General features: G+C 36.6%; 1 protein-coding gene across 2 annotated transcripts in view; it reads left to right on the top strand.

Annotated features, from left to right (window-relative positions):
- The window catches only part of FAM13B (family with sequence similarity 13 member B), a 39001-nt gene that overhangs the window by 5565 nt on the left and 10284 nt on the right, over window positions 1-23152 (top strand). The window contains exons 4-14 of one of the 2 annotated variants that reach the window (XM_010163073.1): window positions 306-483; window positions 1102-1246; window positions 7614-7717; window positions 10569-10610; window positions 11555-11710; window positions 13026-13161; window positions 13398-13421; window positions 17421-17488; window positions 18257-18311; window positions 18727-18874; window positions 22670-22880. In XM_010163073.1, coding sequence (XP_010161375.1) covers window positions 306-483; window positions 1102-1246; window positions 7614-7717; window positions 10569-10610; window positions 11555-11710; window positions 13026-13161; window positions 13398-13421; window positions 17421-17488; window positions 18257-18311; window positions 18727-18874; window positions 22670-22880 — 1267 coding nt within the window. Of the gene's footprint in view, window positions 1-305; window positions 484-1101; window positions 1247-3892; window positions 4051-7613; window positions 7718-10568; window positions 10611-11554; window positions 11711-13025; window positions 13162-13397; window positions 13422-17420; window positions 17489-18256; window positions 18312-18726; window positions 18875-22669; window positions 22881-23152 lie in introns of both variants that reach the window. The other variant, XM_010163072.2, reaches the window with a different exon arrangement.

Genomic DNA, 23152 nt, shown 5'->3' on the forward strand with positions numbered 1-23152 from the left:
GATGGTGGGACAGATAGATAGTTATGAAGTACTCCCACTGTAAATACCATTCAGATATGTGGGCTGGATGCTTCAGGTTTTGGGTTTGGGGTGGTGTTCCCACCCTGCCCCCAGAGGAATTTAGTGTGAGAATCTCAGACTGAACAAATGCAAGTAAAATTCTGAAATTTTAGGCCTATGGTCTGACTAAATTTGTTGTACTTTACAAGTAAATAATTGTTGTCAGAGTCAAAAAGTTGATCAATATCAAATGTGAAAAAGCAGATATTTTATTTCTATAATTAAAATATTTCTTTATTTTTCAGATTATAATAATGAAGATGAATTTGGAAGAAAATTGAGGTTCCTCTTGCAGCAGCTTCCACCTGTTAATTACAGTTTGTTAAAGTTTCTGTGTAAATTTTTAGCTAATGTAGCATCACATCATGAAGAAATTTGGTCGGCAAGTTCTTTAGCTGCGGTCTTTGGCCCGGATGTTTTTCAGTAAGTTAGTTATAAAAGTTCATGTAGTGTTTTTATGTGAATTTGACAGTGTACATCTGTAGTCTGATCCTTCCTAGTCCATGAGTAACAGCAGTGAGTACACAATATGTTTTGGGCATATTGTTCCCCCCCACTCCTTCACCTCAGTTTTGCCTTGACAGTTTTTGCTTGGATTTAAACGACAGCTTGTCTATGAGCTGTGTCATTAGACGCCCCTGATTTGATTGTTGCATTACTGTGATTATACTGAGGTTCAGATTTTTTAGAGATAGTGTGTAAGGTTATTATTTGTAGTGAGAAAGCAGTTCTGGGAGAAAGCCATTGAAGTACAAATGTATAATGGGGTTTCCTCTCTACAGGAAAATACTTGAATTTTAAATATTCCTCAGGAAAAGTTAATTGACTAAATAGTTGTTACGTCATCACTTTTAAATATAAATTAGTGTAAAGCTTTATAATGCAGCAGTGTGAAGGCATGCTTGAAATTCTGTGTGTTCAGAATCTACTAGGGATAACAGTGTGAAGTGTAGCCCTTAGTCACAGCAGTCATTTACAGGAGTTCTTTAGGGAAACAGTTGGATTTAGGTTTTTAAACTAAAACAGTGTTGAAATCTTTAGCATTTACACAGATGTGGAGGATCTGAAAGAACAAGAAATAGTTAGCAGAATAATGGCAGGGCTTCTGGAGAACTACTATGAATTCTTTGAAAATGAAGAGGAAGATTTTTCATCTACTAATGATTTAAGCTCAATAACTGAGCAGGTAAGAATTATTTTAAATGGCAATATATTATCACTTAAGTATCTGTTATACCCGTTTATGTTTATGAAAGATATATTGAAATACAATTTTTCTTTAGTATGCCTTTTGTTAATTTATTGCAAACTGCCAAAACCTGGTATTTCCTTAAATGGATTTTCTTAACATAGATAATGCTTGTGAAATTGTTGCTTTGTAGTGAGTATAGCTATGCTATGTAGAAAAATACATAAGAACAAAACCAACAGTGATATCCTGCCTGACATAGATGTTATTATGCTATATCAACAGCAGAGCTTTTAAATTACCTTTTTAGGAATGGGGAACTGTTTATTTTAAGTGAATGAGGAACCACACTGTTGTTGGTCTTGGTCAATGATATTTCTAGGTGTGTCTTACAGAAACATGCAGGGTCTTGCACTCCACTGGATGATGTTCTCAGTGGTGTTTACCTATGCCAAAATTTTTGAATGGTATTTCTGATTCTAAGACTTCAAAATATCATCTTGATATTAGTGAGGAAAAGTGTTGAAATTAGAAAAAGAAAGTTGAATAGAATAGAAATACTCTGGGTCCTGGTGCTTGACTGTCAGGACTGACAGATGGACAGGTCCATGTGACTGATGATATTCATTATCATTCCTCTGCCTTTCCTCACAACAAATTTAACTTTGGGAAGTAAAATACCATGTCATGCTGGGATAAATAGAGATGGAGAATTGGTAGGGAAATGAAAGTGTGGTATTGTGATAGAACCTTCTTCTGTTGGCAAATATTTTTAATTCTGAGAAGTTGTGATATATAAGTGATAATGCACAGAAGTACTCTTGTATAATCAAAGCCAGGTTAGTGCATTATTAATAAAATCTTGGATCAAACTTTTCCTCAGAAATATGGAAAGATATAAACTGAATTTTCTCATGTGCACTTGGTTTAAGAAATGATGTCTTTTCTTTAAAGAGGAAAAAGGGTAAATAACCAGCAGTTGCTAAGGAAGATAATAAGAAATATTGAATTTTTAAAGCCTAATTATCTCCTGAACCTGGCCTAGGAGGACAGGTAAGGCAAGTACTAGGACAGCCAGTTGCTTCCTCTTCACGGCAGTAGACACCTCACCCATTGGTGTGGTTTGCCAAGCGTGGGCAGCAAGTTCTGGATTGAGCAGCTTCTGCTCTGCTAGCTCTTCTAGCAAAGTGCTGCAGCTTTGCAGTGTTTGCTGTGTCTTCAGCTCTTTGCAGGATTCTGTCTAGCACTGAGAGCTGAGACAGCCCTGCTGCGTGCAGGGAGCTCTTCAATAAAGCTGGGCTGTGCCTTCTGCCAGCGGAGGCTGAGGACTGTCACCTTAGGTTGGGATGAGTGCTCTTTAAAGTGTGGTCAGTTGCTCTGTGCTCTCGTGCTGTGAAATTACTGTCTTGTCTGTGGGTCATTATGTGTTTTAGCAAGAGGGTTTCCCAGGCAGAACAGTCTGTGTAGTGTGTGGTTTTGGTTTTGTCCCAAAGTTTGAGGTTTGGTGAGCATGTCCCTTTACTTTCGTGGTGTCTCCACCAGATGTCAACAGTGCACTTCTGTTGGGTCCTGCTCCCTCCCGGGCTGATGCGGGGTGTACAGAAGGGCTCCTGCCTGACTTCATGTGGCTGGGCTTGTCCTTGCTTCACTGGCACACTGAGGACTCAGGGATAAATCCATTTCTTGCCCTGAATGTAGCACCATACAACACGTTACACCCCTATGAAAAATAAACACCTCCTCTCTGCCTTCTGTGTAATCTGAAACTTCTAAAGTTTCAGTTTTTCTTAATTCAGTGGTTTTTTTATACTCATGTGGCAGATATTATGAAGTGTATTTTCTTGAGGCTGCTGCTGCTGCTTTATTTTTTGGGGTTACAAGCTTGGGAGGTCAGTAATCAGTCACAGGGGGGCTTTGCAGTCAACAATCACTTTGTTGTGTTTACCTCTTTATGTTGTAGACATAGTTGCTTTTTAAAAAATGAAGGTGTCAATATTGAGTTGTCTGTTGGCTATGTTGTTTTAATTTTTAAATTGGCTGTATTTTGCTACTTTAGTAAAAAAATTCTTCTGTTTGGAAACAAAGAAACAAAATTAGACAAGAGACTTGACAGAAATTTATCAATAGTTTTGCTCTTACGTTTGCCTTTAAATGTATTCATTCAGTACTTTGGAGTTTTGATTTTTAGATTCAAATAATCTTAAGAAGAAGAATCTTCAGAAGAAGATTCTTCTTTTGATTCTATGTTATCTTCCATAGAAGGGTTTGAAAACGCTTCTCATATGTGAGTAAGGCTACCTATGGGATAGAAGAGAATGATCTATTCCTGTTTTATATGTAGAGGAAGAAAGGTTCTGTGCCTCGTGACTTCAGTGTGGCCAGGATTTTGTTGTTTCTTGATTCTGCTTGTGTTAATTTGCTTCATCAAAGTAATTCTCTCTTCAGTTTTTGTCCATTGTGTTTTAAAAGGGTTATATACCTTTTTAATGATGTGGAATGTATGATTTTACATAAATCTAATGTGCCTGTTTTTCTAAAATTGAAAACTGTTCGTTGTTTTTTATACCTCTCATGCTCTTATAATTCCCTGGACCTCTTCAGAGAACTTTTCAAGCCATTAACTGTGAATAAATCTTTTTTTAGATCAATGATCTCTTGGAAGAGGAGGAAGATGTAAAACTTGAGCAGTCTGAAGAACTTCCAGAAGATGGCACAGAGAAACCTGTTGAAAGGCCAGCTGTGGTGCATCTAGATATGACAGGGAATCTCTCAGATTCCAGGAGCGTTGCAGCATCAACGAGGTGACTTGTTTATGCTTTGGAGTTTGAAGTTTGGAGTATAGTCTGTTCTGTCTGAGAGAGAAGCTGTCAGGCTTTTGAGATAAGTGATCCTGTCTACAAACTGAAGCTTTAGAAGTAGGTGTAGTTCTTCTAGTAGTAAAATATGGGGTAAAGTAACTGTTCCCAAATTCAGAAGAGGAATGTCTGTAGAACTCAGATTGGATTAACTACAGTGGTTTATGCTGAGAAAGGGAAAAAGGGCTTATGTAGTGAAGCTGTAGAGTGGTTTTAAACAGTAAATTTTGTAGCAGAAATATGAAAAATATCTGAATATTGGTGGATGTAAACCAACAATGCCATGTTTCCACCATTCCCTTTCAATGGGAAATCCTAGGACTGTTTCTTGTCATGTGCTAGTGAGCAAAGATGTCTTTTATGACCCTAATTTGATTCTAAACCTGTGAGAATTTGTTTGGCCAGAGTTTTAATGCCCAATTTGGTCAGGTGTTAAATGAGGAAAGTACTTTCTTATTTCACTAGAGTACCGTGGAATATATTTCATAAACAGCTGCAGTGATGACTCTGTAGATGTGATGACTTCCTGAAAATACGCTGGAGAGAGAACACAAGGGAGGAGGAGGAACTATATGTGACCAAAAGGATAGTGGAGAGCAAGTGGGATAGTATGGACCATTATTGATTTTTAGGTTGGAATTTAGGTTTTAGAAAGGCCTTTAGTAGGAGCAATGTGGGGGAAATTTGGAGCACTTTAAAGATGGCATTTTGTAAGTTCAGATGTGAGACTTTGTAGAATGGGTGACTTGCAAAAACACGGGATTTGGTCCAGAATGTCTCCTTAATTCGAGTTGAAGTGAAGGCTCTGGATACTCTATTTTGTGAAAGTTGACTGGCTAATATATTTGCAAAACACCTGAAGATCCTTCTTCAGTTAATTTAAACTCTGCTGACTAAATTTCTCTCAGAGGCTGTTGTTCCTTTGTTATATCAATGTAGGAGTGACACGACTGGCACCTGTGCACAGGTTGAGGTTTAATTTGTTAACTGCATTTTAGAAAACAGTTATTAGAAAAATGCATAGCAAAGCAAGGTCTGACAGTGTCTGAACAGGTGTAACGACCTGTGTTACCTTCCAAAGAGCCAGACTCTGTAGAGGGATCTGTTTGGGTAAGCTCTGCTGGTAGGTAGCGAGGTTGGAAGTTGCAAAGTGTTGGAGTGGGAGTCAGCTTTCAATTAAGACCAGTCCTCATAAAGGAGATGCATTAACTTAAAATGGTACTTCCAATTGAGAGCTTATTTGCACTTACTTGTAACACACAGGTTTATGTTTTACTTGCTTGTAGTACACAAGTTTTAATTATTAAGGCTGCTTTACTTTGATAGTTTTTGATTTGATAGTTTCCATTGCTCTACAGCAAATATTAGGTATGGACATTGCATGTAAGAACTTGTAGGGAAGAAGAATCTGTAATAAAAGTGTGACTAAAAGCAAAAGAAATGCAAAGAAAATCAAATATAAATTTATTGCCTAAGACTGAGTAGTCTAAAGAATGTGGATTTTGGGTTGAAATGTGTTCAGCTGCTTGGCTGCACGCTTCTGCTTCATTGCAAGGATTTGTAAAATATAAAATAATGAGAGAAACATAATTCTGGTTTGTAATTTAAATTATATTTTAATAGTTAATTATCCTTGTCAGCAATAGAACTGTTTAATTTTAGTTTGAGTTAAATTAAAAAAACCCCAAAAGTTACTGTAATTGGCATTTCTACAAAGTACTTCTTCTTCCAATTAAAGTTTTAAAGCAATTTAGCTGTTCTCAGGTATTTAGTTGGTTGTGGAATGTGCAAGTGCAGCCGTAGTGACAAACTCAACATGTTTGAGAGTTTATATATGATAGCCTGAAGAGAATAACATTTTTACTTGATGTTTAGGGTTAATTAAAAATTAATAAGCACTAATTATGGTTGGCATTTTACATAATTTGTGGGGAAGGATAGGAAAGAATCCTGTAGAAGAAGAAAGAGCATTTTGACTGTAAAACCAGAACAGCTGCAGAAAACATTAAAAAAAAAATTAGAGACTGAGAAAGTATGCTTTATTAAACTTTTAACCACTATAAATATTGTAAATATTTTTCCAAACACAAAGGCTTTCATAGTATGCATTTAATGGCCTTTTTTTTTCGTTTCTTGATATTAAAAAAAAAAAAGGTAAAAAAAGCAAATATTAATGCAGGTTTTTGGGGATATTTGTCTTGACATAAGGCCTACAGCAGCTTATAAAGGAAAGAGGAGGAGTAAATCTTACTGCAAGATGATTCTTGCAATTCCTTAATCTGGAATTTTGTTGCTTCTTTGCTGTTGTGATTTTGGGATGCTGCAAATTTTCCAAAGTTGCAGGTTTTGGGAATGGAACGTCTGTATGTTTTAGTCTCTCTGTGGAGAGAAGGAAAGGAGCTCTGAGGCTGCACGTTCTGCCTGTTAAAGATTGCTTATTTAGATTTGCATGATGGGGTATGTGACCTTCCCTCCAGTTATTTGAACTGGAACTTGCTCATAATTTTGCTCACTACCTTTTTTTTTTTTCTCTACTTGTTCTGTTTGTTCTTCACAAAACTTCATACACTGCACGGTGTTAATTTGACTTTGAGTGGGAGAGGGATCTGGTGAAAATGTGGATAACTATTAATGCAGTTTCATTTAGTGACTGCTTGAAAATGGTTTTTAAAATAAACCTGTTGAAGGATCTTTAAGCCTGTTACCCAGTCGAGGAGCATTTGCTGCACACGAGTTGATAATGTGTACGTAAAGGAAACATCATATTCTCCGTTATCAGAAGTATTTTCACCAGGGCTGTTTTGGTTTTGCTGTCCTGACTTTTGAAGAAGAGAACTACTGACTCAGCCTTGCAGCTGACTTTTAAGACCTGCTGTTGAAATAATCACTTTAGAATCCTTCTCTGTCATTATTCCAAATTTTTCATCGCTGCTCTTTGCCAAGCAGCATTTGCTTTACTTTTTGCAGTTCAACTTGAATATTATCAGTCAAAAAGCCTGATAGAAAAACTCTTGGTACGTTCTTTGGGCTTTTCAAAATTATTTGTGTAAAAATATGAGATATGACAAATAGTAAGTTCTGTAAACAGTTTGCTGTTTGTATTAAATACAATGACAAGGCTGAGCTTCTCACTGCTTGTGTGATATTTTTGCTAACGCTTTTTTTTTTAATTAGCTCTGATCCATAATATTAACAGCAACAAAGTGAGGCAAAATGCATTTATAGTAAGTAACCAAATACAACAACTGCCTCAACTACTAGAAAATATCTTATTGTTTTAGTTTAGCGTTCTCTTTAATATCCAAATACTTGTCCCTACTTCTATCCTAGAAAATCCCTGCACAACATGTTAGCAAAGCTTTCAAGTGTTGATTGGGCAGCTTATTGTCAGGAGTGACCTCATGTTGCAGTCTATTTCTATTTAGACTGCAGGGTTTAGTGCAGCACTCCAGAAGTACTGCCTGACAAGCAGCTATTGAATCCCAGCAAGCAGTATGCATAACCAGCAGCCAACATCACGCTTTGCTTTTTTTCAAATGAAGCATTTTTACATGAAGTGTTCATTTGGGATAGCAAAAATAATCAGAATGGCCTGCAAAGTTCTGCTGCACAGGTAATTAATTATATGAAAGGAAAATATTGCTTTGATATGATTACAAGTAAGACTTTTTTTTTTTTTTTAACTTTAAAATTATGTGAGATTAAATGTATTTTGGAGATACTGTGAAATGAAATAACGTGACGACTGATTTTATTTTATTTATTTTTTAACAAGAAATAAGAATCTGTGTACAGTCAGTCAATTACTAAGAAAAACTTTTAAATGTTTTATCTCTAGTTAATGTATTTTTCTATCTTGAGGTATATTTTTACCGGGACTTTTTATGGGTAGGGAGACAGTGCAAAAGAGATTCTCAGGAGTGAGTTAGCATTATGAAACAAAGATGTTTACCTTTCTGTGCCTTGCTGTGTCATGCTGCATTAAGGCTTTGTGTAGCAACATAAATTACTTTTAAAAGCAACATAATCTTTTAAAAAGTATCCTTGAACTGTTGTACCTTGGTGTGGAAGTTGTGATGTATTTTCAGCAAAAAGCGATTGACACATTTCTTTCAAAAAGTGCTTAATTGCTGAAGTGATTAGTTGAAGAGGTAAGAGGCTTTGCAGTAGTGCTGATTTAGACATCTCTTTTGCTGAGTGCCTCTAATGCATCTAAAGGTGTTTAAGGAAAGCACTGGGGAGTGATCCCACCCGGGAGCCTGAAGGTTACTCAGTAAGAGGGAAAATTTCGTTGTGAACCGTGTCTGAAATCTTTGGGATTCTTTGGGGAGGACTTTGATTCTCCCCACTCTTGACACAGTTCCTCATTGTCTCAAGTGTTAAAATAAAAGGATTCCAGGTCATCACAGTTTCCTTTAAATACTGTTTGTACTTGCGTCCTTGATTGAATTTTTTTTACTGTTTTACAACCAGAGTGTTGCAGTGTTCTGTGCTCCAATTGCCTTTTATTTTCCCCCCAGTTTGTCCTGGGAGTGGACAGTTTTTCTCTTGTTCAGGAAAACAATTTTATCTTGTTCATGAAGCTGAACTTATTCACAGCTTCATGCCTTTATTTTTTTATTTTCAAGTATTGTCAAAACAAAATGTGTTTATCAGAAAACTTACTTTGTACAAGTGGCAGGGCTGTGCTGAACTTCTGTGCACAGAAATATTCATGTAATGTAAATACCTTGTGAACTTTTTCTTACCATTTCTTTGTTTAAAAAACAAAACAAAACAAAATGCCAGTGTGCTCACCCTCAGTTGTTTGATCCAGCAGCTTTGAATTTAGTGGCTACAAGATCTGACTTCTACATCAAGTGTTTTTAATTTTCCAAAGCTATGTGGCAGTATCTATTCTGAGTTTGGAGCTGCCAGTTCTGTCAAAGCACGTGGAACACAACTGCTTTGGTTTTTCACCTAGGCAAACAAACACCCAAATCCTAAAATGAGCTTGATTCAAAATCAAGTTTCCATTTAAAAAAATAAATAAATTAAAACTTCTGTGAGCACCTGCTTGGTCAGTTGTTATATGCTGGTGTGTAAATACAGTGCACTTTGCTGTTGGCCCAGTACAAGTTGTCCAAGGCAAAAGGACATAATTATTTTTAAATAAATACTTTAACCACTTTCCTTATCAACTAGTGTTTAATTGAAAGTCCTTTACTGCTTGTATTTCATCTGCTGAGAAGAAGAAAAAATAGAAAGTCTGCTTGTGGTGGTCTAATTATCTTACCTCTCTGGTGGTGGAACTACTAATAAACTTAATAACCAAGATATTCCTTGCTTTATTAAAACTGTTATTGAGTAAGCAGAGAGACTGTCTGCATTTTTCTAGCAAAAGCAAAGCTGATATCAGTCAAAACTGTCTCGCAGAGGTAGTACCTGTTCATTTCTCCAGTGGAGTGGCAAGCTGCCTCGTGTTTCAGAGTTTACTTTATGGATTCATGAAAATAATATTGAAAATTTGGATGCCAACAGTGTTGTTGCATGTTAAAGAGTAGAGTAAAATGTTGGTTTTCAGCTTTTTGAGCTTAGTTTTATATAATAGGAAGAAAAAGCAGCTGTTTACCTCCCTCCTCACCTCTGAGTTGAATTGCAGTTAGCATTTGTTTTCTGAATAAGATATGTAAGTTGCAACTTGTTGTTTACAGTAGAGTTTTCTTCTTTTATTTCATTCTTAGCATATTTACTGTGACTTTGTCTAAAATTTAAGTAGTCTGTTTATAATGAGAGAATTTTGATCATATTAATGGAAAATTGTAGAGGGACTATAGACACACGAGTTAACTTAGTTCAACTTACTTGTGTTAGTTACACTGATTTCCACCCACCCAGGAGTTTAACGCTCTAGGCTGAAGTGGCAAGTGCCAGATTTCCAAATGCTTGACAAGTGGTTAGCTTTTTTTGTCTCAAAACCTCTGGAAGGTACCTGCTTTCCACTTGAAATGTAGCTGTCCTTGGAGAGCTCTGCAGACCTGTTGAACATTACAGAATAAAATTATGCAACAGTCTGCCAGACAGGGAAGAATCTCCATGAACTGCAACCGTGGAGGAAAGGAGAGTAATTTGGAATTTGCTTTAGGCAGCAAGGTTAAAATCTGCATTCTTAAGCAAGGTGTCAGGAAATCTTTGGAGACTAAGGGATTAGTCTTTCCCATGGGAAAGACTGTACCTGTGAGAGCTTAAAGCTTCATAGTGTACTGAGTGTTGGCTCTTGAGAAACACAAATCTGCGTTGCTACTTCTACAACTTTATCTTACATTTTTTAGGATTTCTTAATCTAAATAATAAAGAGGTTGCAAATCAGTGTTTACTACATATTTGTTCTGCTTTTATTAACCGCAGTACATGCCATCTTTATTTTCTAGGTTGCTTTCTTTTGACTTCAGGGTTTACATTAACTTATTTCTTCTTTATTGCAGTGCTCATATCTCTCCCATAAGTATCTTGCCAGCCTCTGCAGAGTAAGTATAATGAAAATATGTTTGAATTGTGCCGTTACTAGTACATGCATAGAAGATTTATCTTCTTTCAAGAAAAAGAAATGCAGTAGGTTTGATGATTACAGTTATGAATGAAGATTCTCTAGTGTGAAGTATTTCACTTACGGCATTTAACACTAATGTGTGTCAGTGGTGTTGGCTGCAGAACCACGAGAGCACAGTATGGGAGAGTCTAGATTCCAAAGCACTTTGGTTTTATACTTAGATACATCGTAGGTGTTTGACTTTAAATATTTTTAGCACCACTTCTAGTTGTTAATATTAAGTCCAGTTCAGTGGAATTGTGTGTACAAATGTGGAGGAAAAATAAATGCACAATTAAGATTCTTATGGGAGGATTTTTTATAGGCCTAATTGTGTATTTTAGATGAACTGCCCAAGGAGCACTCAACAGAATAGTCTGTTGTTAAAGAATGCTCTTCTCTTGATGTATCTTTGAGTATATCCTGTGTCCTTCATCAGGTACTTGCTTATTGTCTCTGCTGTTTGTTGCCTCTTGCCTTTTACAATTACAGCCCCGTTCAGGAGTGGTTGCAGCCACCTGTGCTGAAGTGGTACCTGCTCCAGGATTGACTCTGACCTGTTATGGACACAGGATATTACTGTCACATTAATATATTAGGCTTTTATTACTTTTTGTGTATAGTTATTAAAAAAAAAAAAAGGTTAGTAATTGTAATGTGTTGATTACTTCTGAAATACTGTTAATAGACTTCATAACACTTTATGTAAATCTTGTGAAGTAAAAGGTAGTAGGTGCAGTAATTTCCACAGCCTTTTGGAGAAGTTAGTCTCTTTTTACCTTGAAGTACTTGGCATCAAAAATTCTTCTGTCATATGTAAAGTTTATCTCTGCTAATGTGAAAGGAGAGTTCTTAATAAGAATTTTCTGTCTCTCTTTTTAGCATTTTAGAAAGAACAATTAGAGCAGCTGTGGAACAGCACCTTTTCGACCTGCAGAGCAGCTTAGATAACGATCTTAAACACATACAGCAACACAGACTGGGCTGTAACAGTGAAGCAAAAAATCCCAGCGGGGATGAGGAAGGATCTAACAACCAGTAAGATTATGTTGCATCTCTCATGAATTCCATAGGATTGTATATAAGTAAGTGGGTAATCGCCTGAAAGACCTGTTGTAGCTGAATTCCTTCAGCTACAGCGTAAGTGCTTTAAAGACTGACTGACTTCACAGAAGCAGAAGCTCTAAGTACCATCACTGCAGATTGGAAACCAATATACTTTTCTGGCACAGTCCCTATTTCAGATGCTTCTGATCGTCGTTCCACTGTGGATTAAGTGTAATAGAGGACACATGATAGTGTTCTTGAAAGAGATTGTCTGGGTCCTTTAAAACAGTGCTGCCAGCAGACTCTGCACAAGGCAAATACACAGTTAAATGAGTAACTAAAACCTGCAGTGATACAGCACAAATTTCTTGCAACTAACTTAAAATAATCACTGAAATTAAGAAAAGAGTTAAAATGTTAAATTCCAAACCATCGTGTTTGGTATCTCTGATACTGTGTATCTGATACTGTGTATCTGATAGAGAAGGAGTATTTTTTAAAGTAGTTTGGAATTCTTTGTCAGGGAGCGGAAGGAAGGCAAAGGAAGTCAAAAGCTTGGGATGAATTATGGAATAATGTGATAACAGGGGAGAGCTGGCATGTAAAGAATATATGGACATTCTTTAAAGAATTCTTCTATAAAGAATATAAGGCCAGGTTGGATGAGGCTTTGAGCAACCTGGTCTAGTGGAAGGTGTCCCTGCTGATGGCAGCGGGGTTGGAGCTGGATGATCTTTAAGGTCCCCTCCAACCCTAACCAGTCTTGCATTCTATGACATAAATACGGTATAAATTAGTTTTAATCTGGTTGTACTGTTACAAGCCTGAAGTTGAATTCTAGGAAGATTAAATGTTAGAAATAATAGGATTTCTCACTGGAGGAGAACATAGTGATAGTAGCTGTAAACTAATGGGCTTCAATATTGAGAGGAGCGTAGCCACAGCAACTTCATCCAGTCGCAGTCGTTTCAATACGTCATTGCTTCTGGCTGTTGGCACTTCTATTCCTTATGTCAGCATAGTAAGTGGGGGATATATGCCTGATCATTAATAAAAGGTTCAAATACATACATTTTAATATATCTATCACATACAGTTGTAGAAAATCTCAGAAGTAGATATGCACTACATAATTAAATTTACCTACAGGTGATTGAAATTGTAGATATTAGCAGTATCTTTGGTCAGAAAAATTTTATTGAGAAAAGCCTGATGTTTGATACTGTTTAAGAAAAAAAAAGTTGTTTTTTTTTTTTTTTTTTAAAGCTAGAATAACAGGTTGCTAAAACTTTTTTGTTCTTTTTAGGAATGATGTTATTGAAGATAATGACACTGGTAGCAGTGAGAACACAGGAGACTGCTCTGAAGTATTGGTTTGCACTGATTTAGACAGTGAAGCTATGAAACATGATACTGTAACTGAGGAAGAAGAAAGCGTTCAGGTGAGAGCAAGAACCTCCTGGATATGAAAATCATAAATTGCTGTGACTTTAGCAAAGTGGTTTAGAGATCCAGTTCCCTAATAGCTCTGATGCAGCCTTACATGACGCTGTTGTTCTGTGCAGTCAATTGTCTTCTCTGCTGTGCACGCTTCGTAGACATGCACAGAGGAAATTTTGTGTACTTTGGTGCAACTTGTTTGGACCCTGACTAATGTTTTTCTCTTGGTCTTTCACAGGTACCAGCCCTTCCTTCTGCTCAGGTAAGTCAGTGTATCAGCAAGCACAGCACTGGTTAGAATAGCATCTGTGTTAGTAACGGCTTCCTGAGGAGCAGAAGGTCTAGAGCTGTGACTGCAGCATAGCCCACAGTTAGTCACACCCTTTATTGCATCAAGAAAGAGTAGAAGTAGCAGTCACCTGGAGACTCTGTGGCCTCTTGACTGTGCTTGTGCTAGGAAGGTGTGGTTTTATAATTAGCTAATTACAGCCTTTTCTTACTATTTCCAGTTTCTTCTGTGGTAGGCATAGATGTGCAGTTATTTGCAACACAACTTCATCTACTTTCTGGTTGAAAGAGGTTCTCTTACTTTTCCTTAGACCTCTTTGCTTAGTTATTTGACTTCTGCTGTGCTGATAGTTTGTGTCCCTCCATACTGATGTGTTCACTTACAATTCTTACACTTGACGTGTTCAGCAAAAGAAAAATGAAAGGAAATTAGACTTGTAACCTCCTGATGAGGTTCAACGCTTAATATTGTCATATTGAAAAGTATCAGGATTGACCATTTGTATTCCAAGCAGAAAAATCTGTCTAGAGTGCTGCATGAGCACGTGTTAGGATGTGATACTAACGTGCTTGTGAAAATAAAATACTTAGTAGTATTTTTTAAAATCTGTTTTGCTCAGAAAATACAATGTTAATGATACTTGAAGTTGCTGTTAAGTTCAGAAAGCAACTGAAGATGTGAACAACAAACCACAGGATAATCAGGTGTCATAGATTTAATTGTGGCTTTGCTTTTATATATGATGCTTGAATTGAACAGCGTCATGTCACTGAAAGAAGCAAGTATTGTCTACAGGTTGAATGGAAGCACAGCACTGTAGCAACTGTAAATGCTGAAGTAGTTGCCTTATACAACAAACATGCGTCAGCTTTGCTTTGAGCTGCAAATTATGAGATCTTCATATAAAATCAAATGTGAAGGTTTGTAGTATGTATGGCCTGAATTTGTAATGATGACCTGCACTGTACCAGCATTTTGCCTGAGCAAGTCTTTCATTCAGGGTATCTTTATGTGATCAAGCAATGTTGTAAAATATAGAATCATAGAATTGGTTGGTTTTGACCTTTGAGATCATTGAGTCCAACCATACCTGTCCACTACTAAACCATATCTCTGAGCACCCCATCTACCCATCTTTTAAATACCTCCAGGGATGGGGACTCAACCACCTCCCTGGGCAGCCTGTTCCAGTGCCTGAGAACCCTTTCAGCGAAGAAACTTCTCCTGACATCCAATCTGAACCTCCCTTGGTGCAATTTAAGGCCATTTCTCCTTGTTCTATCACTAGTTATCTGGGAGAAAAGACACACACCCACCTCACTGCACCCTCCTTTCAGGCAGTTGTAGAGAGTAAGAAGGTCTCCCCTCATCCTCCTCTTCTCCAGTCTAAACAACCCCAGTTCCCTCAGCTGCTCCTCATGAGGCTTGTTCTCCACCTCCTTCACCAGTTTTGTTGCCCTTCTTGGGACACACTCCAGTGCCTCAATGTCTTTCTTGTAGTGAGGGGCCCAAAATGGGACAAAGTATTCAAGGTGCAGCCTCAAGTATCACAGTAATATGCAAGAGAACATAGTTTGTACCACTCTATGAAACAGCACATATACAGCTGTCAGATAAGCACTTCTAATAAAAAATTAACATCTGTAGTTCCTTATTCATTTGTTAAAACTTTCATTGTCATAAATCTAAATGATGAATTATGTGGGTAGAGAGATATGCCATGCATCTGTAGAGAGCTTTCTGTAATGGTTTTTAAGCCTGTGAGTCTGTAAATCTTTCAGAGGGTTTCCTGAAAGATAACCAGAGAAGTAAGCCTATTGTTAGTAGACTTAAATTAACTAGAAGAATTTAATGGGTCTGTGAGCTTGAAAAGACAGAAATGGATACCTTAGCATAGTGAAACTGTGAGTCTTGTCTGGAATCTATGTTTTTATTAAAACAAAATGTTGCCATGGTCCTTTTCTCTATTGTAATATATTATTCTTGTAGCCTTTGGTTTGCTTTTTTGGATCCCAAATGACTATTTTGAATCATCTAACAAGCCAAATTTTTCATTTGTTCCCACTAAAGTAGCCTATTGTTTTAGAATCTCATTCTATAAATTAAAATTTCACAGAATGTATTGATTATCCAGCTTCTTTCCTGATGCATTAGCACCAAATCTTGTTAGTAAAAATTATTAGATTGTTATCCTGGAGCTCAAAATACACAAAAGATGGTGTTGCAATTAGATGATGTTTTAGCCAATTCAGGTGAATACTGTGTTTGCAAGAACTCCATTGAAAGTACAGGGTGGAATTTCCTATTTTTGCCCTAAGTCTTTTCCTGACTGGCTATTGTAAGTCATCTTTTATTTGTAGTATTTGTTTTAGGTTTTCAGTCTTTTGACAGTGCAAGCCTTCAGAAGTAACAGAGAGTGAGTTTCTCGTATTAACTCTCTAGTATTAACTTTCTAGTTAAAATACATGCTGAGTTTCAGAAATCAAAACGCAAAAAATACAAATGTAGATAGAGAAACAAAAATTGCAAATTGGTGGAGTTTCAGTGCATTTTAAGTTTTCATAATTACACTCCTTATGAAGTATGTGCACTTTGGAGTTCCAAGTATGTTCCCGTGCTAAGAACACAAAGGGGAACATGATGCTTGGGAGCTCTTGGTCATGAGACACACTCAAAGATGCGCTTTGTTGTCATACCTGATGTCATTCTGGGCCTTTTTTGCTTTTTTGATACATTTCTGTCCATTGAAATCAGTGCTAAGGTAGAATTTTAGGCTGAAATTTTGCTTTTTTTCAGTGTTAATTTCTACCTGCTAGATAATACCTGATTGCAAACCCTACTGGGGAGTTGTATCTTTCAGGGAGATGTTAAAGAGAAATACATTTCTGTATGAAAGGAGGGGCATGTAGGGTTGTAGGAATCAAAGGATGTGCATGTGAGGTCTCCTTTGGGTCTGAAATGGAAACTGAAGCAGCTGTTTCCACAACCACAATAAGTCTGACTATGCAAGACTTGCACGGCTCATCTTCCAGGTAGAAATCATCTACTGGAGTATGACAAATGCACTGTAGTTAAAAATTGGTTCCCTGAATTGGAATTTTGACTTGAGGACTGAAATAATGCAAACAGAATAATGGAGTTTTGTCGGGTAAGGGTGATTATTACTGGCAGTAGTGTAAACTGGCAACTGTTAATGTATATTTGAACTATCCAGGTAATTTTATTTTATATTCAGACATTTTAAAGATAATTTGTGAAAACATCTTGAAGCCTGAAACAAGATGTAATCTGCTATTTTAAAATTACATATTTTATATTTCAGGTTTCTTCTATTCCCCCAAATTAGACAGTTTTTGAAGAACTCAAGTAACTGGCCTTTGGCGTAAATGTTAAAAGTAGTCAGTCTTCCTGTGCCAGCTTTTAGTGAACAAAATGGTGACATGTATTCATCTGAACTTGTTTTGTGAGATGGTGTCACAGAAATGCCAGCATTTCTTCATCCCCTTCCAGTTATGTTGCTGTTGCTTTATTTAGTAACAGGGATTAGTAGCTCCTTTTAGAAAGTCTGTCAGACTTGTTTCATTTCATATACGCTGAGCACAAGTCTACATCCAACTCGGTTATTTTTGAGATGAGGATAGACTTACTGCCGTGATTTCAGTCACCCCAAACTTCATGCTGTGATTAACATTTTTGCAGGGGAACTGTTGTTAACATTTAAAAGAAATGATAAAAAATGGTTTGTCTGAAAATGGAAGGTCATTGTCTGGCTTCTAGTGATTAAAACACCTAGTTACTGGCTTCACTTTAGATAGAAAAATATTGCATGGTTAAAAAATATGATTTCCACCCCCGCACAAAAAGCTGTACTTTTAGTTCTTGAGGGTTTTTTGTGGCCAGTGATGATTACAGAAATATTTTCAGCTTAGAATACCATTCCCAAATCTTTCTAAACATACTTTTTGCCAACAGGCTGCAGATGTATTATTGAAACCATGTGATAAAGATGCAGATGTTGATGGAGAAAATAATAGTGAAAGGTACGTATTTTTCTTTAGTTTTCTCTCATTCTGCATGGCAGAGTCTGTAACTTCAGTTTTGAAAAGTAATTGTTCCAGACTGGTGATTTGTGACAACGTGGTGTAACGTAAGGGAGGTGAAACTAAACACACAACTTCTCACAGTTAAAAACAGAAAGGATAAGATGGAGTTACCTTTTTATGATGATGTAAAAGGCATGGAACTTTATGCACTTAAAAGAGAAAATAAATACAAGCCTGTATGATACATATCATGGGATTTTTGTGAACAATCCCTATATTCTGAGCGAGAGAAATAGAAGAAGAAAATGTTTTTTTTCTTTAAAATAGTTTGGCACATTTTATTGCTCTTAATGATTGAAGAATTAACACTGGTAAAGGTGACTAGCCAGAAGACTTTAAGTTTATTTGCAGTTTGAGTTCAGCACTGATTGAAATTTCGGTTTGAATTCAACTGAGTTTTAAAATATTTACTTCTAGTTTGTGAATAAAGGTCTGAGCTGTTTTTATTTCCAGCTTTGTTCAAGTCCAGTTGTTGTTTACATGCTCCAGCTTGAAATTCTGTGTGAAGAGCAAAGGTGGGGGGGGAGCAAGCAATGCAACTTTTGCTACCCAGAATTTTAATTACCACTTCAAGGAGATACATTGCATAGCTGCTAAAACTGGACTAGGGAATGAAGGAATAAAATGTAAAGGGAATGTGCAGTGTTTACTGCCCCTTAAGAACTTGTATTTAAAATGATAACGAGGTCTGTGTCTTCTTTTTAGGCAAAATAGTATATTGCTTGGTGGCAATGATAGTATATCTTCAGAGATGTTTCTGGTAAGATTATGATTTCCTTTATATAAAATAACATTTTATAAACTTACATGAGATACAGATATGAAGAAAACCAATAAATTTAGCATTTAAAATCTTATGTTGATTGTCCTGCTGCAAGATTTGCAAAACCTCTGTTAGAGATCTCATCATCTTGCTTCACAGAAACTTTTGGCAGCAGAGCAAGGTTATACTTTTGCATGTCATGTAAGGAATGTTTCGTAATGCAAATAATTAACTACTGTTGGGGGGGAGGGGAAGCTTGTTTATAATCCTTAAATTAGGCAAGAAGATTCTATTTATTTATTTATATATTTATTTGTAATTTCCAGAAGTGCTGGAATTGATGCTGCTTAGGTACCTGATTTCTAGTTGCTAAATAATAATCAAATTGTTCTGTTCTGTTATTTAAATACAGGATTCCAGTAGAAACACTTGTGATCTTAATGCAAATACTGATTCAGAGGTGTCAGAGGACGGCAACATTAGTGTTTCTGAGGAAGCTCTGAGTGTCCAAGTCCCGCGTCTCGATCTGAAGAACGTATCTGATGGTGACAAATGGGAAGGTAATTTTCAGCCTTTAGCTCACAGTATAGTTAGCTAGTAATGATAAGTAGAACATCTGACAAAGCAGAAGCAGCAGACAACTCACTCTTTTTTCTTTAGTTCATTCTGAATAGTATGTTCCTGTAGACATGGTAAGATCGACCAAGTCATGATGTAAGTCACATCTTGTTTGAGGAGTATCTGCAACTTAAATAAGGACCTTAAAAAACTGTAAAGAGAAAATAGTCAAAGGAGCAACAAAAGAAAGCAAAAAGCCTAAGTTACAGATTAGAGGTGGTTTGGGTTTTTTTTTTTTTTTTTGTTTGGTTGGGTATTGTGGTTTTTTTGTTTTGTTTCTGTTTTTAAAAAGTGACTTACAGTTCCCAGGACCCCGAGTCTCTCATCCAAGTCTTTAAAAGCGCTTCCTCTGATTATGTCCTATAGGTAATATTCACACTGTGTCTTGTTTGGTTTTTGGGTTTTATTTTTCTTTAAATGTAAACTACTGAAGTTCTAATACTAGCTGAATTTGACTTAAAATCACTAATCTACTAAACACAGCAATTTATATTTCATTTATTCTGAAAAATCCGTTGGTTGTCTTGTTTTAAACATCAGGAGTGTCAGATGGTTGTTTCCATGTCATGAGACAATTTGAAATGGCTCTGGATTTTCCAGTAAAAGTTAAAGTTGCAGATGGGTATTATTTCTGTGCCCCTTCTCCCTCCGTTGTTTGGATTTTGGGAAAAGGAAAATGTTTAAAACCCAATTTTCTCTCAGACAGTATTCTTTCTTTATGACCTTATTCTTTGTGGCCTTCCAGATTTATCAAGCCTCTAAGCTTGTGACTTTACTGAACTTTGTTGCTTAAATGTCTGGTAATAACTGTTTAGACTGTTGTTTTATTTGTCTAAAAAAATAACCCTTTTGTAACCAGAGCAAAACACTCTTGTCAATATCTTCTTTTCAAAGTACTTCTCTTTTTATGTGTTCCTTATATCCTGTTTCCTCTGCCTAGTGTTGATATTCTGAATCATCACACCTTAAAAAATGCAAGTGGTATGTAGTTTGCTAAATTACTGTGAACACCTTCCAGAACAATGACCACATTCCACTTGTTTCCAGTTTTAAAAAACTTGCAAATAACAACTTGGTAGCTACAGTGCAGTTTTTCTACGTAGGGACAAACTTTTACCTTCCAACAGGCTGTTCCAGTGACAGCTATTGTGTGAGGTACCTGTAAGTGTCACGGTCAAATGTTAGTAAGACACTGGTAACAAAGAATAACTGCACTTAACTTCTGGTTGCTGTGTCATAAATATGAAAATTGGTGAAGTATACCTTGAATGTGACAGTGTATACACTGACATGTGACAGTGCAGCATATAGCTGCAGCGTGTCAGCACATAAAGCTTTGTCCTGAAGCTCACATGGTGATAACTTACTGTTAATCTGGCACCTGTGTTGACTGTTTTCCAAATTAATTGCCTGCATTAATCCATCTTTCCCTTTGAACCCTTTGACAAATTAGGAGGTTTGCAATTTGTGATTGGTTTGTTTATGTTTGTAAAATATTTGCTAGATGGCCTTCCTGAGCCCTGACAAACTGTATATTCACAGTATGTCATGTCATATAGAAGTTGATTTGCAGGCATCCAAACACACTTGAGTCAGAATTTTCATTCTGGTTGCCCAAGTTAATAACTTTATCTAAAGTTTTTAAAAAAAGAAATCCTGCTTATGTTAAGTGTTTTATTTACATTAATTGCTTACTTGCACATTACATTGCATCCTCTATTTGTGTTAATCTGGTTTAACACGTATTCTCAGAAGGTTTGTGGCTTCCATTTTCATTATTACTTTAAATTTGCTCATAAAAGCTGCTTTGGTTTTACTTACCCAAATAGCTTTATGACCTTTACTTTGTAAAGAAAGTAGCATATCTGTATATAAATTGATATTACAAACTTCTCGGTATTAAAATCATGATATTTTGCAAGAGGTGTCATTTCATTGCAGAGTATTTCGACTTGAGCTGTTCTTCAGTCCTGTTCACAATAGTTATTAGGAACTCAGCCTTCAAAGGCACTGCACGTCCTTGCAGCATTCCACTGGAGTGGGTTGGCTTTGTAAATAAATATATAACAGTCCAAATCCTGTTACAAGATTTGGTAATTAAAGCCTGTGTAATAGAAAACTTAAAGGCCTGCCACTGACAGAGTTCTTGAAAATGAACATGAAATGCTTGCTGGCTTCAGGCAAAAATGCAGATCAGTTAATCTGTATTTCTGGGTACTAATTCTGCTTTTTGGCAATTGCCACCATCTCTATTATTTACAAGCTGTGAGCAAAAACATATTTAGAACTTGTCTTTTGTGAGGATGTGTGAGACTCTTATTAAACTACAATAAGTCTTTACTATTCCTGTGTCAGTTCTTTGTAAACCTTTTCAGTAAAAAATTCAAACTGGCTAAGGACTGAGCATCCTTACCTGCCACTGAAATTGCTTGGGAGCTGAGAGTGCTCAGGGCCTGGCCCAAAAGGTGGGGTGTTTTTCCCCCTGGTACTATATCTTCCTGCTTTACATGTTATGTATAGTGTGTTCTGAATGTGCTGTGTGTTCACTTTAGTATTTTTGCCATTCTTTTTCATTTTATTAGCGCCATGCCCTATCACTTTTCCCCTCATTGATTTCAAAACAATGCATCTGCAGAGAGAAGGGGAGGGTAAGTATGGTTCGCCATACGTTCAGTTATCTGCCTTTCGATAGTTTATGGTTTGCTTTCTAACTAACCCTTCACCTGCTGTCCCTTATATCTTGGGAATGTTCTGATCTGCAGTTTTTTGTTGACTTTTTTTTTCTAAAAGGTCCCCTTCTTGTATCTTGTCCTGTGTAAACAGGCAAGATTACAGCTTAAAGACAAAACAAAACAAAAATCCCAATAATACTTAGTAAATGTACAATGGAAAGCAGGTACAAGGGTTATTTTTTAAAGGTTACTTTGTGGGTTTTATTGTTGTTCTGCACACTTTGAACCCAGTTTTCAAATTTCTGATTTGAACTGGAAAATATAGACAACTCTTTGAAAGGAAAAGGGGGGTGGGATTTTAAATTAAAGTGCTTGGAAGGCCATATTAGCTTTTTGTTAGACAGCTAGAAAACCATATTTGAGAATTGTAAGGGATGTTAGCAACTAACTTTTTATATGGATTTTAAAAAATTGGTTGTTTTGGAATCCCCTGCCTAAAATAAAACACCTTCCATATGAATGAAGAAATCTCTTTTTCTCAGTGGTGTCAAGATGGATTTAAACTTAAAAACCCAACAACACTCCTTTAAAAAGACTTAAGCAAATGGTTATGGTACATAAAGAGGTATTGTCAGGCTTACCTGCTTCAAAACCAGGAGGACAATCTTTCAAAGTACATGCATAAGGTATAAAAATTAATTTCCACAGCAAAATAATTGCAATTGACAATAAATATATTCTTCTAACTTTGGATTTCTGATAAGTAAATAAGGCTCTTTTACACTGTTGAACTATTCAGAAGTGCATATTCCCAAGATACACTTTGAAAAAGGGATCCTAGTGTGCATTCTTCATTTCAGTACCTTTTTCTTTCAATTGTTACATGTCAAAATTTGTAGCTTTCTGATGTATTTCAATGTTTTTATTCACTTTGTGTATGACACCACATCCTTTATAGCATACAAGACTAAGCATTGGGTACGCATTTTTTGTTTCCTTTTGAGTCTCGTTTCTAATTCTTTTAACAGAAAAGTACCATTCTGTGTCCCTTTTTTTATCTTCTAGATCCGTTTCCTGCTTTCAAATCTTGGCAGGAGGACAGTGAATCTGGAGAAGCTCAGCTTTCCCCGCAGGCTGGAAGGATGACTAATCATCCCTTGGAAGAGGACTGTCATCCCATATTGTCACATCGTAGTTTGGATTTTGGGCAAAGCCAACGTTTCTTACATGATCCAGAAACATTAGATTCTTCATCCAAAGCACTTTCTTTCATTAGGTATGTATTTTAATATAATTTGGTGGGTGTTTGGGCAGGACATGGAACTACCTATATGAAAATACAGCTGTCGAACCAACCTCATGAGTTTTCATGATATGAATTGATTGAAGGCCAAGGTCAAATGTAGCATTATGTGGCCATTTGGCTGTTCTGCCTGCCCAGGAACTGCCATAATGAGTCAGGCCCGAGGTTCCCAATGGTGGGATGGGATCCCACCCAATCTGGGATGATATTGTGTCTCTCAAAGTGGCCACTGGCAGATGCTGAGG

This window comes from Antrostomus carolinensis, unplaced genomic scaffold, assembly GCF_000700745.2.
Source record: "Antrostomus carolinensis isolate BGI_N321 unplaced genomic scaffold, ASM70074v2 scaffold13222, whole genome shotgun sequence".
Lineage (NCBI taxonomy): Eukaryota > Metazoa > Chordata > Aves > Caprimulgiformes > Caprimulgidae > Antrostomus > Antrostomus carolinensis.